At 48.7% G+C, this 15,062-nt stretch overlaps 1 protein-coding gene and 1 long non-coding RNA gene across 6 annotated transcripts in view; one reads left to right on the top strand and one right to left on the bottom strand.

The window, feature by feature from the left end:
• PHC2 (polyhomeotic homolog 2) overlaps positions 1 to 15,062 on the top strand; it is a 103,042-nt gene that overhangs the window by 65,102 nt on the left and 22,878 nt on the right. For 4 of the 5 annotated variants that reach the window (XM_057540820.1, XM_057540816.1, XM_057540825.1 and 1 more), the window contains 2 exons: positions 9,216 to 9,634; positions 9,905 to 10,070. In XM_057540820.1, coding sequence (XP_057396803.1) covers positions 9,216 to 9,634; positions 9,905 to 10,070 — 585 coding nt within the window. Of the gene's footprint in view, positions 1 to 9,215; positions 9,635 to 9,904; positions 10,071 to 14,217; positions 14,532 to 15,062 lie in introns of those variants that run through there. The other variant, XM_057540839.1, reaches the window with a different exon arrangement.
• Positions 500 to 14,911, bottom strand: LOC130707254 (uncharacterized). Its single transcript, XR_009007159.1, has 3 exons — positions 14,842 to 14,911; positions 1,952 to 2,193; positions 500 to 1,364 (listed from the first exon to the last, which is right to left on the bottom strand). It is a non-coding gene; the product is annotated as an uncharacterized LOC130707254 (long non-coding RNA).

The following is a 15,062-nucleotide window of genomic DNA, read 5'->3' as shown; positions in this document are numbered from 1 at the left end:
CCAAACTGTAGGGTAGATGCACTTTTACTTAGAGAATCCAGCAGAAACCAAAACACACATGTGGGCCTGTTATCTAGCTGGAATCAGATCCCCTACAATTTTCATGTTAAAATCATGCAGCCAGCCATGAAAGTGATTTCATTTATCCACTGTAGGATCAGATTTAGATTACTAACCATCTCCTCCTTATACTAGGGGGGAAAAGCCAGCAGATATCAGAGGAGGAGTTTTATATTTTGCTGAACATTTCTCACCATGGGTGTGTGTGTGTGTGTGTGTGTGTGAGAGAGAGAGAGAGAGAGAGAGAGAGAGAGAAGAAGCAGACTGTGTTCCTTGGAACTGTTGAGCATTCCTTCTTTCCTGAAATCCTTCACCCTAAGCTCCTATTATGTTACTTCCATGGTTGCTGCCAGTAATAATAATTATTACCAGTTAATGAACAACCATGTTCCAGGCACTGTACTAAATGCCTAACCTACATACTTCATTTAATCCTAGCAATAATTATTCATCTCACAAATTAAGAAGATATGGCTCAGAAAAAAATAATTAACTACCATCTCCATATAGCTTTTCTCTCTTTAATTGTTTAATTCAGCTCAACAAATATTCATTTAGCACCTATTAGGTGCCAAACGTGATGCCAACCATATGGGTGTTAGAGTTGAACAAGTGTATAGTCTAAGAGGGGTTGTGGAAATTTGAGTCGTGCCTTGAAAAATGAGTATGTTTCCAGAACAGAACTGAAGGGGGATTATCTCAGCTGGCACTAGGAGGCACTATGCCCAGAGCGACCACGTGTGCCTGTGACCATCTGTGTGTGTAGGTGGCCCTGCTGCCCCTTGCTTTTCCCTGGCCCCACTGCCATTAGCTGTGGGACTCCCAAAACACTCTGTCCATCCCCCTTGTGTTTGACTTCAACACCTACATTTTCAGACACCTGCCACCTGTCCACAGATGACTTCTCAATGCATGTCCGTCCCTGTCCTCCTCCCCTCTCCCCAGAGATTTCCAACTGTCTATAGGATACGCCCACGTGGATATCACCCCACCGGCATACAGATTTTTAAAATTTGGAGATTCATAAATAAAACAAAAACCAAAATCCGGAAGTCTTCCTCTTCAGAAAGGTCCCCCTTTCCCGGTTCCTGGCTGCTGTCCACAATCATCAGGTATTCCTAGACTCAGACTTACAATCTCAGGGTTGTTTTGACTTCATTTTCCTTCATCAGAGAGGCAGGGTGTTACCATGGGAAAAGCAGAGACGTCGGAGTTAGACGTGGTTTCAGACCCCAGCTTCATCACTTACTAGTTTTATGACTGTCATCAAGTTACTTAATCTCTGTAAATCTCGATTTCTTCATCTGTAAAACAAAGATGGTTATATTTACAACAGACTGTAAAAATGGATGAGATGGCCTGCAGAAGTGATCAGATATCTACCGAGTAGGCTCACAGTAGATATCTGTTCCCTTTCCCTCCTTATTCCCACCCTCCATCACCGCCCAGTTTATCACCAGGCTCTGACCACATTTCCTACGTGTCGGCTCCCGGCTTTGCTTAAGGCCTGCTGACCATACGAGGCTTAACTGACCACCAGAACATCCTGCTCATAGCTGCCAGAATCGCCTTCCTCAGAGACTCCTTTCTTGTTTAGAAACCTTCGCTGGGTCTTTATTTCCTACTCTGTCAGTCACAGGAGGGATTCAATAATCAGCACATTAATGACTTCTGACCGACTGACTCTGACTCTGGGGTGGGAGCCTTCAAGACCCTCCAATTGCCCCTTGAACCACTCTCATCACTCCCAGCTCCCTCACATAGATCCTCTGCCTCGCCTTCCCCACTTCCCCCGGCCCACCTTTGTAACTTACTTGACCCACATAGACCTTCTACCTCCCCACCTTCTGGCATAACACACCCCCTTCGTTGTCCACCCCTCCAAGATTACCTCCAAAGTTCTCAACAGCCCCCAACTAACACTTGAAGGCCTGCCATTTCAACTTGAGCTCGCTGACTGCGCCATTCACTCGCCCGTCAGCATTTTTTGAGCATTTGTGAGATACAAGGCACGATGCCTCATCTGTCAGGTGAAGCCAACTTCCCCGGAACTTGCTGCACTGTGGAAGTCTCTCGGAAACAACTCTCTCTCCTTGCTTGTAAAGTGGGGATACCGCCCATTTGCTTCAGAGGCTGATTGTACGGAATAAATGAGACTCAAATTACGAGAATGCTTTGAGAAGTTCAAAACAATATACAAATAGCAAGTAGTATTTTAAGAATAGCTACCACTTATTGTGCATCTTCTCAGTATGAACAAAGGCAGGGAACCTCTCCTCTTGTGGTTGAAGCATAATGTTCCATTTGATACTAATGACTACTCTATGAAGTGTATATCACCATTTGCAGAACAGGAAGTCAAGATTCAGAGAGGTTAAACAATTTGTCTTAAGTTGCACAGCCTGTAGGTGGCAGAACCAAGATTCAAACCAGATCTGTCTGACTCTAAAACCGACACCTTTAGCCACTTATGCTGTATTCTCATCCCTCTGCCAAGGGTGAGTAGTTTCTTTTCTAATGCTGCAAGCTGCCTTATAAGGAATCCTGCTCACAGAGGATATGTGGTGGTTTTGCCAGGTAGTTGCAGAGCAGGTCTAAAGATATTAAGGCATAGACAGCCCACCATAGAGGGCCCCTGAGGTCAGCAACCCTGTTCTTGTAAACTTGTTTCTTCTTATGGGGAAATTCCCTTAGCTCCATTTCCCCTCTCCTATTCCTCCTACCCCTCAGCCTGGAAAGACTGCATCCGGGAAAATTCACGTGGCTGTTGCTTTCGGTTTTCCTAAAAGGAGCTTTCTTGTCTAGTTATGTATATGTGGGACTCTGACCTCTAGAGTCAACCTCAATCTCAGTCACTCCCCGAGGCCTGATCACATGAGACATCTTTGGAGATGAGCAGCCTCTGGAGAGTGCTGGCATCATTTAGACCCACCCATCATTTTGCCTCTTCTCTGGCTGCTCCTGTGTAGTCGTCCCGGCTTCAGCTGTACAGGATGCCCTGTGGGTCCTTGAAAGCACCGGGGCGTACAATGCCTCCAAGTCTTCCCACGTGCTCTTCCTTTCAGCATCTTCTGAACTCTGAGTCATGCTAAACACTTACTTCCTCTGGGAAGCCTTCTCTGCTTTCCTTCCCAAGCTGAATCCCCTTTTCTGTGTTCTCAGTAGTCTGTGCTTATCTCCTGTCATGACATTTACCAAGTTATACCAAGAGTTCTGTTTTCCAGCTATCTCTTTAACCAAACTGTAACCTATTCTAGGGACCATGTTTTAGCCAGCACCAAACATGGTACTTGGTCTATAGTAGGTGCTTAGTAATGTTTGTTGAGTGAATGAATGGTTGAAAGTATCTCTTCACTTAACTCTCTAAACCTTGAAGAGTAGTGGGTTGTAAAAAGTTATGCCATTCCTCTCTCACAGGCACCCTCCTCTCACCCATGGTCCAGGTAACTCCAAACTCTAGTCAAGTATTGCAGATCAGAGAAAAATAAGTGTTTGAGCAAACCTCCAGCCTACAACTGGGATGCTTGCAGCTCGCATGTACTTTGAGACAAGAGTCCCAGCATTTCTGGACAGTGAGCTGTTTCCTGCATCTGTGAAGACTTGGGATCAATCGAGATCCATTACTGATCACAAGTTCTGGCAGTGGATGCAGCGAAGGGGGCGTGCCAGTAGGCCGTCACAGCCAGCCCTCCTGCATGGGGGCCTTAATCCTCTTGTTGCTAACAACCAACTGTTTGGGGAACAGTGAATTGGTCTCTTCAGATTCTAAGGAGGCCGTCAAGGTTAGAGCACTGGATGGGAAGGCGAGCATTGGCTGGAGTCTCTCCTTTTAACTGGGCCCTAATTTGTTGAGGCCCTAGGCCTGCCCCTCCTCTGCTCCCTGACAGAAAGGGCCGATGAGGCCTTCCAAAGCCGTGGCTGAGGTCCCATGGAACCAACCCTTTGTTCCTTAGAAGCAGTGAGCTTTCCAGCTGCCGGGGATGGGGCAGCCAAAATAGGTACAAGCGAGAAATGAAGCTACTGGACTGTAGGAAAAAATAAAGGTCCAGAGTGATTTCTGTGCATTCATATTTCATAAACCGTATGCCCCATCCTAGCTGTAGTGAAGAGGGATGAGGCCTCCTCTGGCATTGTGGCTTCAGTGGGAAGTGCCCACCTTCACCACCCCACGCTGAGCCAGGAGGGCATGGGAGAGGGAGGAGAATCCATGCATCTCACCAGGATCGGCAGCAAACAGCTGCTAAGCATCCACAGACGTAGATTATTATGTTGGACAATGTGGAAGGGAAAAGAAACATTAAAAACCTAGTTCAAGGGCTTCCCTGGTGGTGCAGTGGTTGAGAATCTGCCTGCTAATGCAGAGGACACGGGTTCGAGCCCTGGTCTGGGAAGATCCCACATGCCACGGAGCGACTAGGCCCGTGAGCCACAATTGCTGAGCCTGTGCGTCTGGAGCCTGTGCTCCGCAACAAGAGAGGCCGCGATTGTGAGAGGCCCACGCACCGCGATGAAGAGCGGCCCCCGCTTGCCACAACTAGAGAAAGCCCTCGCACAGAAACGAAGACCCAACACAGCCATAAATAAATAAATAAAATTAAAAAAAAAAAAAAAAACCTAGTTCAATTAAAGCACATCTTTTAAGTTTAAAAAAAAAACATAAAACAAGTCTTTAACTCAAAAAGCATATAGTCTGGTCAGATAGATAGGAAATAAACACATAAAAGCATAAAAGTATTCCAGTTTAAGACACCACTGATTATAAGACACACCATTATTTTTAATTTATTTATTTTATTTATTTATTTTTGGCTGTGTTGGGTCTTCGTTTCATGCGAGGGCTTCCTCTGGTTGTGGCAAGCGGGGGCCACTCTTCATCACGGTGCGCGGGCCTCTCACTATCGTGGCCTCTCTTGTTGTGGAGCACAAGCTCCAGACGCGCAGGCTCAGTAGTTGTGGCTCACAGGCCTAGTTGCTCCGTGGCATATGGGATCTTCCCAGACCAGGGCTCGAACCTGTGTCCCCAGCATTGGCAAGCAGATTCTCAACCACTGCGCCACCAGGGAAGCCCCCATTATTTTTTTAACTCTAAGAAAAGCACTACCAATTAAACCAACATCATCAACTGTAATATGCATCCCAATTCAAAAGATGTTAAAGTGGAGGTGGGGGGGTAAGAATCGATTTTTAAGAATCAATGAAATACATATACAAGATAGCACATGTTAAATCATAAATGAATCAAAGAAACAAACAATAAAGTGTTCAGGACTTCTGAGGGAAAACCCATAATTGAGGGTTAAGGCAAAGAGAGAAAACACGAGCTGAGCCTGGGCCAAAGAAGCTTATGCTTTACTGAGATCACTGAAGTGGAAGGAGGGCATTCCAGAAAATGGAAGCACTGAAATCAAAGCCAGAAAGGCACGGGGGAAGTGATGTTATACAGACAATGAGCAGAGAAGTTAGTGTGGGTGAAGGTGAGGGCAGGAAGGTGGTGAGCAGAGATTGGACAGGAGGAGAGGCTTCAATAACCCAGAGTGCTGATAAAACCAAAATGGCCTGTGGGGTTACCCCCATTTCATCCATATTCTGACTCTGAAGAGGAAAAGTTCTGCGGGACAAACAAGCTGGAGTCCCACCGTGTTGTCATTCATGCATTCATTCATTCATTCAGCAATACTGATTGAGCATCTGCTAAATTCCTGGTACTTTGGAGGAAGCAAATCCTAAATTCTGCCTGTCAAGGGGAGATAAGTCATTTACTGAGGTAACTATGAGGTATAGGTATCATCGTTACTCCCACTTTAAAGTTGATGGCACAGAGGTCCAGGGAGGTCCAGTGACTTGCCCAGCCTCCCACAGGAGGTCAGGGATGATGAGAATTTGATTTATGGCACTCTAGACAGTATGAGACAAGGCACAAACTTCCGTACAGGGGACAGTGGACAGAAAAGATTGCTTAGATCAAAGAAATAATAAAATTGAAAGGTTAGTTTATGTTGTAAGAAGATCTTGAATGTCAGGATCTTTAGACAACCTCAGACAAAGGAGAGTCCCTGATGGCTTTTAATCAGGGATCAGATCTGTGCACCAGGAAGATTAATTTGTGATCTATCTACAAGGCGGATTATAGAGAGAAGAAACTGGAATCAGACCAATTAGAAAGCTATTACAACCCTTTAAATGAAAGGAATTTGACCCAGGATAATGCTTGAGTTAAATCACGGTCTTGGCTTTTTATTAACCTTGAAAGGTTAAGGATGTACACTCCCCTCAAAATACCCTGGGGTCTTTGATCTATGAACTTATCTAAGCCATCATGAACTTTGTTTCCAGCCTTGTCATATACTAGCATCATTTGTTCTAAAACAATGGCCTTAGGGTTTCCACAAGCAGCACGGGGTCGGGGAGAGAGTGGGACAGAGAGGAGGCCCCGGGATCGAGGGCCGCGAAGCCAACAGTTGCCTCTCCCATTCTTGGTAAACAAAGGTGTACTGCACCTAACTACACTCTTTATACTCTACAGATCTAGACCCTTCTTCTCTAACCTTCCCTTTTCCACCTTATAAATCCTGAATTTTAAACTCTTTTCCTATGATAGCCACCCCCATCAGATTGTATGATCGCTAGTCCAAACCTCTTGTCTCACAGTTAAAACCCCGAAGCCCTGGGAAGGAAAAGGACCTGTCTCAGGCCACACAGCCAGTGGGTAGCGGGACAAGCCTCTGACCCTCCTAGCCTCTCTGAGCTGCACCATCTCCAGCTCTCAGCTCAGACCGGCAGCCCCTAGAGGGACTCCGTCCCCCGGCAGGAATTCATGGTTTTGTAATACAGGAGAACAAGTTTTACTTGTGTCTTCAGTGACACTGCCCATCATTCTGCAGATCTTTTTAGCCTCTAGAGACTAGCCAGGCATTTCATGGCCTCTGCGGTATCTGTCCAGTGTCTTAACAATGGTCATCTTAAAAATCCCTGATTTTTTTTTTAATTTTATTTATTTATTTATTTATTTATTTATGGCTGTGTTGGGTCTTCGTTTCTGTGCTAGGGCTTTCTCTAGTTGCGGCAAGCGGGGGCCACTCTTCATCGCGGTGCGCGGGCCTCTCACTGTCGTGGCCTCTCTTGCTGCGGAGCACAGGCTCCAGACGCGCAGGCTCAGTAGTTGTGGCTCACGGGGCTAGTTGCTCCGCGGCATGTGGGATCGTCCCAGACCAGGGCTCGAACCCGTGTCCCCTGCATTAGCAGGCAGATTCTCAACCACTGTGCCACCAGGGAAGCCCCAAAAATCCCTGATTATTGTTTGCCTGACTAGCAATCTTGGCCTGACTGTTAAGTTTGAGCTATTCAAGGTGAAATTAGGAGACAAGGCTCAGGGTGAGGTCAGGGGCAATTCATAATCACCAAATGCCTGCTGGCAATTTCCATTTGGACATTCTACCATCACCTCAAGCCCCACACATTTCTCTCAAAACCTCATGGCCGTCCGTGCTTCCCCCTCCCATCTTTCCCTGTCATCCAGGTTATAGCCCGTGGGCCAACCATACTCCCTCCTCTGTCTACAGCAGTTGGTCACCAAGGAGCATTTTGTTTCTCCTTACCGCCTCGTTTCTGTCCTCTCCTTTCCATTCTTACTGGCATTCTGCTTGGACCTCTGTGTTGGGTTGTGATGAGATAGTTGGAAACTTGCTTGTAAATGGACAGAATTCAAGAAAAAAGGTACCTCCCCTAACTCTGTTTGAAATCTGCTTACTTTGCACCTGTGTCTCAGGATCCTTTTTAAATGTTAGCTCAGGACCCAGAATTTGCATTCCCCTCATTGGCTGGGAGCCTTTGGTTGTAAAAATCCATTTGTGAGCTTCCAGCTGTGGCCCTCTGTGCTTTTGCAGGGCACAATGTCTCTCTGCCGGCCCTCCAGCTGTGGGAGTCCCTGCAGAGGACAGCTTTTAGGCAGGACAGATTCAGCTGAGCAGCCCTCATGCTAAGCTGGCCTGGATGCCACTAGACAAGAGAGTGAGCGGCTTGAGGACAATCAGTCTCTGAGCTGAATTTCCTGAACCCCTTCTGTCTATAAGGCATGAGCTGGACACAGGAGGGATAACTAAAAAGTATAAGGATCCTCACCTCAAAGAGCTAGCCTGGTTAAAATGGAAGAAGAAAGGACAAGCAGCAAATGGCAACACATGAATTCCAGTTCAGGACAATACGTTTGTTTATTTATTTAGCCCCCATCTAATATTAGGCATCATACAAGGTTCTGGATAAAGAGATACGTGATAGTTTCTGATCACAAGGGGTTCATGATCTGGAAGGGAAGACAGCTAAGAAACAATTATAATCCATTGCGAGACACGTCATTATGGTAGAGGTGAGCCCAGGATACTCAGAACCTAAGCCAAGACTGAAATAATAATTTTAATTATCTGATTGAATATATGAATTAAATGATTGCCGATGACCATGTGCCAGGCACTGCGCTGTGCACGTAATGTCATTTTTCTCTCATTTTATTCGCACAGCATTTTTCTTCTTTCATCCTTACAACTTTCTGGGCAAGAACTATTTTTGTTTCTGGTTCTCAGACAAGGCAGCTGAGGCCTAGAGAGGTTAAGCAGCTAGCCCAAGGTCCCCCACTGGGTAACAGAAGGAACCAGTGGTCCATCCCAGGCTGCCTCCCCCCAGAGCCTGAGGACCGTGTGTGCAACCGGCACTCCCTGGAGGGGGCCCAGCCTGAGCAGAGCCAGTAGGGTGAATAAGATCCAGCCTTACAGAGCTGGGCTGGGCGATGGGAGCCTGCACCTGTTGCAGGCACAGAGAAAAGCGAGTGAAGGGCATGGAGGAGAGAGAACATAGCACACTGCAGAATCCAGTGTTTCTCTCAGCCGCTGGAATGATCAAAGAAGGCTTTGCAGAGGAGGTGAGCTTTGCATTGGCCTTTGAGGGACAGCCAAGGGCCCAATGTTTCGGCATGGGAAGAAAGCAAGAAAACAGAGAGAGAAGGCCAGGCTGTGGCAATGGTCAGGCCAGGCTCTAGGTGAAAGAGGAAAGAGATGAAAGCAAGAACACCGAGTTTGGAAAGCCTTCTTTATGTGGATGTGGGAGGGGGCACAGCAGAAGGTGAGACCGAGCCATGCCGCCTAACCTGGCCTCCCCCTCTTCAGCCTATGCTCAGCTGCAGCCACACCAGCTCCTCTCCCAGCCGTCCTCAAAGCACCTGCAGCCCCAGTTTGGGATCCAGCAGCAGCAACAGCAAGCATCACAACAGCCACCGCCGCCCCAGCCATCACGGCCAGCGCTCCAAGCCCCGTCCCTCCCCCAGCTGGCCGCGGTCCCTCCAAGCCTGGCCCTGCAGCCCGGCCCCGAAGCCCATGCCATGCCGCTAGGCCCAGTCCCATCCACCCTGCCTCTCCAGTGTCCCGCTGCCAACCTGCACAAGCCTGGCAGCGCTCAGCAGTGTCACCCTCCCACGCCAGATGTCGGGCCTCACAATGGATACCCTGAGGGCCTGTCTCACACCCCTCAACACAGGTTCCAGCATGCCTCGGCTGTCATCTTACAACTGCAGCCTGCTTCGCCCGTGGTGAGTAAGCCGATCCCAAGGTCCAGGGAACAAAGTGGGAGGACACAGCTCAGGCAATCCCGTGGCCCCCATTTGGATGTGTGTCTGGGTGGGCTGAGTGTTGAAGTCCTCTCTGAGTATTCCAGGAAAGAAAAGGGGCCTCTCCCTAATTTGGGGCTGGCTGAATCTTAACGTCCTTGCCTTCTACCGAAGCTCCATGGAAACGGGGGATGTGTCCAGGAATGTAGAGGCAATTCACGAGAAGATCATCTCTGTCCTGTCCTTTAACAGCCCCAGCAGTGCACCCCCGATGACTGGAAGGAAGTGGTACCTGGAGAGAAGAGTGGGCCTGAGACTCGGTCTGGCCCATCACCGCATCAGCAAGCCATCGTCACTGCCATGCCAGGTGGCCTGCCTGTACCCAAGAGCCCGAACATCCAGCAGTCCCCAGCTCATGGTATGAAGTGTAGTGGGGCCCTCGGGGGAGGGGAGAGCATTGGCCTTCCTTGCCACCCCCTGGCACATCTCACTTGGGCATCTAGAATGGGAGGGAAACTACTCCAAGCCCCAAGAAGCAAGAAAGAAGCTGGGTAGGTGGAAACAGAGAGAGGACTGAGAAGATGAAGCAAGGATAAAGAAAGGGGACCCAGAAGGCATAAAGGAGAAAGAAAAGGAGAACTGAAAGTTCTAGATAAGGCTTGCCTGTCATTGCTGTCAGATGTATCTGCATATCCGTATGCCGGGTTGAGAGTTCACCCAGGGATCCAGTTGTCTCAATCCTCTGCTCTGCTTGGTATGAGAGGGCGTTCTTGAAGTTGGCAATATGACAAGGTGGCTGCGTAGCGCAGAGATGAGGGAAATGCCTACGGGGAGCTAGGAGGGGATTCAGGGTGGGTTCAGCTCGCGGAAAGCATCTTTGAAGGAACGGTGCTCAGCTCTGGGATCCCCACCTTCTGTCTGTGAGTGCTCAGTGACAGGCGGGCTTCTCCAAGACCTGGGTTTTAGGAGACACTGCTGATCCCCGTACCCTGATGAGAGAGTCACAGCAGTACCTCTGCCTTCACAGTGATCCCTTCGCTTTCCTTTCCTTCTCTGCCAGTGTGCACAGCAATCTTGGCCCAGATCTCAGAGACATTCTAGGCCATGGGCTGCCTACAACTCAGGGAGGCAGTTCCATCATCGGACTAAATGTGTGCTGGGAGTCGGGTGGGGAGAGCCAAGAGAAAAGGGGTTTGGAAATGGAAGAAGGAGAAATGAGAAGAAAAGTACTTTGGGACAAAGTAGTTATAAATGCCCTATAAGGAATGGAGGGTAGAATCAAGGAAAAGGAAAGCAAAGGAATATGAAGAAAAAAACATTAGAAAAATTAAAAGACAGCAAGGAGGTCAGCATTCTCTTGGCAAACTTGCAATAATAAGGAGCTCACCATTTTGAAAAGCAGCCCATTCCACTGTAGGATTGCTCTAATTATCAGAAAGTTGCTCTTCAAATTAAGCCAAAATCTGCTCTCCTGGAACTCCCACCACTGGCTATGATTCTGTCTTGTGGATTGTCCATCTCCTACAGTGTGTATAGACAGTTATCATGTCTCTTTCCTCTCCCCCATTAAAAAAAGAGAAAATCTTCAGGCTAAATATCTGAGATTTATTTCATTTTCTACCTATCACACATCCAGACCTCCCATTCCCACCATGCTGATCATTCTTGTCTAGCTACATTCCACCTCTCCACTAATTCCCTTAAAGTGTGAGCCCCAAAATGAAGCACATTAATTCCAAATACAAAAAGCCGCTAGTCACCCTAGGTTGGCACCTAGACTTAGCTTTATAAGCCCTTCAGAGGACAGAGATCTGCATGGTATAGTAGAGAGGAACTAAAATTCGTTGAACACCTATGTGCCAAGTTCTGCTCTAAGTTTTCCTTTACTCACTCATGATAACCCTGAGAGATAAATATTATTGTCCCCATTATTTAGAGGAGGAAACAAAAGCTTGAAGAGGCTCCAGGTCACACAGCTATGAAAGGGCAGCGCCATGATTCTGGCTCCAGGGGTAATTCCCTCACCTGCCTTCAGCAGGACATTGCACCTATGGCCCCACGTTAACTCCCCTGACCCAGGGGAATGATACCCTTAGTTCACCGAGCACTGTGTCACCTGAATTCCAGAGGGGTTGGGTTTGGTTTTTGTTTCTGTCTTTGTTTTTGTGGTTTCTTTTTACATGGACTGCTATCACTTCAGGTCTCCTCCATCTCAAACTTGTACAATTTATATTGTGAGCCAAAACATGATTAATTATATCTGTTAAATGTTATCTTGTGAATTTAGCCCACAGTTCCAGGCTAGCCAGAAAATGGTAATAGTTAACAGCTAACATTTAATGAGTCCTCTCTGCCAGCTTTACATGCATTTCCTCATTTAATCCTGACAGTAACCCTCTGAAGCAGGAACTTTTATCATGCCCATTTTAAAGATAAGAAAACTGAGGCACAGCAAGAATAAGTGGTGGGGCAGGAATGTTTTATATCTGAATTTTGTCACTCATTATACTAACTCCTCTGCTTAACTTTGCCATCTGTAAATTATATAGCGTGTTTTCTTTGTCTTTAACCAATTTGCTGATAGAAATATTGCATAGGACCTGACTGAAGACACATCCCCTGTCTGCAGGTTGGTGATAGTCAACAGCCTTTGTTCAAGTATTTGTTATCCAACAACCTCTGAATGAACTGACATTTGCCTCCCTTTCTTCATCTTGTCTAGAAAGCTCTCAAAAATCTCTTTCTGAAATCTAATCTAGATGATACACACATAACAAAGCATCTTGCTCCTGAGGTTCTATCTCATGAGAAAAGTAAGTTTTGCACAGTGGAAACAATTGTCAACCACCCAAGATTTAAATATTCATTCTGTGTATGTTTGAATGCCTGCTCTGCGCAAAGCACTGTGGGGTGGGAGGTAATAAATACATAGAGAAATAAGGTCTGTACCCTACCTTCAAGGAGCTTAAAGTCCTCTGGGAAACATGAGAAATGCATAGGAAAAAAATACAGTAAAAACTAAGATATGATAAATGGCATAGAAAGATTATGGGTAAATGCTTTAAAAGGTAAGAGAGAGAAGTTACTGCCAAGTAGAGATTATCAGGATAGATTGTAGGGAGGAAGTGGCATTATTCTAGAGCGAGGGTTGGCAAACTACATCCCGAGGGCCAAATTCATCACATCACCAGTTTCCGTACAGCCCACAAGCTAATAATGGTTTTTACATTTAAAAATTTTTTAAGACTCAAAAAAAGATGAATATTTTGTGATACATGAAAATTATACGAAATCTGAATTTCTGTGTCCATAAATAAAGTTTTATTGGCACACAGCCACATTCATTCGTGTAGTGTTGTCTGTGGCTGCTTTCCTGCTGCAACAGCAGAGTTGAGTAGTTGCAACAGAGACCACATGGCCTGCCAAGTCTAAAATATTTACTATCTGGTCTCTTACAGAAAAAGTTTGCCAGCCACTGTTCTTGAGTCTAGACCTTGAAGGATAGGTAGGACCTGGACATGTGGCATTGGGGAGAAGGGACTCGTGAAGTAAAGGAAGGGAGGCGGGAGGGTGGGCATGTTTGGGGGACAGAGAGGCCAAGCGTTCATAGAACAAAATGTTAAGTGTAAGAAATGCAAAGGCAGAAAGGGGGAAGAAATGTGAATATTAATGAAAGAAGGCTTTGAAAATTTGAAACATGGGGGGGGGGAACGAGGGAAAGAGAAAGGGAGCAAAGTAAACGATCAGGGAATATAAAATAAATGTAAAATGTGGAAATAAAGGAAAAGGGATGAGGCCTGAGGGGAAAGGTTGGGGATATGAATGCTAAGAAAGGTACGAATATGAGAAAATGTTGGAAATAGAAGTCAAGCATGGAGAGAGAAATTCGGGGCAAGTATTCAGCATAAAGCTGGGGGATGGGGTTGCAGTGAGCCTTGTGAGTCTCACAAGCTCTAGTATATCTACTGAATGAAGGTGCTTTCCCGACAATTCAGTTTAATCCAGCGTGGTTTAGGAAGAGAAGTAACATTTATTGGGCTCCACCTGTGTGCCGGGCACTGCAGGCAATTTGTATAAATGCCCTCAGTTAGCCTGCACAGTAAGCCTAAAGAGGAGGCATTAGCCCCGTTTATGGAGGTGTAACTGGGTCACTTTGGTCATTACTTAACCTCTCTGTTCCTCAGTTCCCAGTGGGGAGGATAACGACTACTTGTGGGGTTATTGTGAACACTAAGTGAGAGGAAGTGCGTGCATGCAGGGCTTGACACATATTAAGCACTCAATTACTGCTAGTCGTTATTTTTCCTGCCTCCGACTTGGCCAGGCGGGAGTCCACCACCGCACGGGGGACTTCTGACCGGGCGAGAGCGGACACTGGCGTGGCGCGACGCCCGCCTCCCTAAACCGAGCCCTGACGTTCCTAACCGGCCGCCAGCCCCCCTGCGCCTTCCGGATGGCGCGGGGCGGGGCCGGCGCGGCCGCACAAAGGAAGCGCGCGGCCCGGCTTCCGCGCCGGCGCCCCGCCTCCCTTAGGCCCCGCCCCGCGCGCCCAGGCCCCGCCCCCGGCGGAGGCGGCCGCGGGAGCCCTGCCGGGACGCGCCGCATTGTCTCCGCGGCGGCTGCAGCCCTCGAGCGCCCGCCGCGCGCGCGCAATCCGCCGCCGCCCGCACCCCCGCCCCGGCCTCGCGCCCCCGCCGCCCTTTGTGGACGCCGGCCCGGCCGGTACGGTCGGATGCGCCGCGGCAGCCCCGGGCCCCGGCTCGGAGGCTCCCGGCGGAGAGGAGGCGGCCCGCCTGGGCCCGGGACCCCGCGCGAGGCGGCGCCCGGCCGAGGGGTTGCGTAGGCCCCGCCCGGCCAGGCCCAGCCGGGCCCTGGACAGGTCAGTGCCCGTGGCGGGGGAGGGGTTCTCGCCAGGAGGGGTACCGCGGCCCGCTCTCGTCGCACTGGACACCGGGCACCGCCCTCCGGTGCCACTCCCGGCCCGGGCCTACTCGGCTGCCAGGCCGTGCCAGCCCGCGATTCTCGCCCTCCCGGCGCCGGGGAGGTGTCCTGCGCCTCCCGCCTCGTCGGGGACCCTGCCTGCCCCGCACTTCCCCGGCAGCCGCTGTGTCACCTTCGGCGTGCCAGACGCTTCCGTGTGTCCCCGCACACCCCCACCCCGTCCTCGGTCCTCCGGGGCGGTGCTTTACCGGAGATGGACGGTCCGCTTAGGGACAGGGCTGCTGGCATCCGCTGTACTCTCTGGGTAGGGGACTGCCTATCTTGGAGGCCTGCGGCTTCGCTGGAGAGTTTTGTTTTTAATCTAGTTCAGTCTCACGAAGCTTTTAATTGGATGGAAAGGGACAAGCTGTTCTGTGTCTGTCCTCTCTTCCATTTTTAGAAGAGCGTTTTTTCTCCTTCCCGTGCCAAA

Source organism: Balaenoptera acutorostrata, chromosome 1, assembly GCF_949987535.1.
Source record: "Balaenoptera acutorostrata chromosome 1, mBalAcu1.1, whole genome shotgun sequence".
NCBI classification, from domain to species: domain Eukaryota; kingdom Metazoa; phylum Chordata; class Mammalia; order Artiodactyla; family Balaenopteridae; genus Balaenoptera; species Balaenoptera acutorostrata.
The sequence above is the reverse complement of the archived record's forward strand: the minus strand, read 5'-3'. Positions and strand labels throughout refer to the sequence as shown.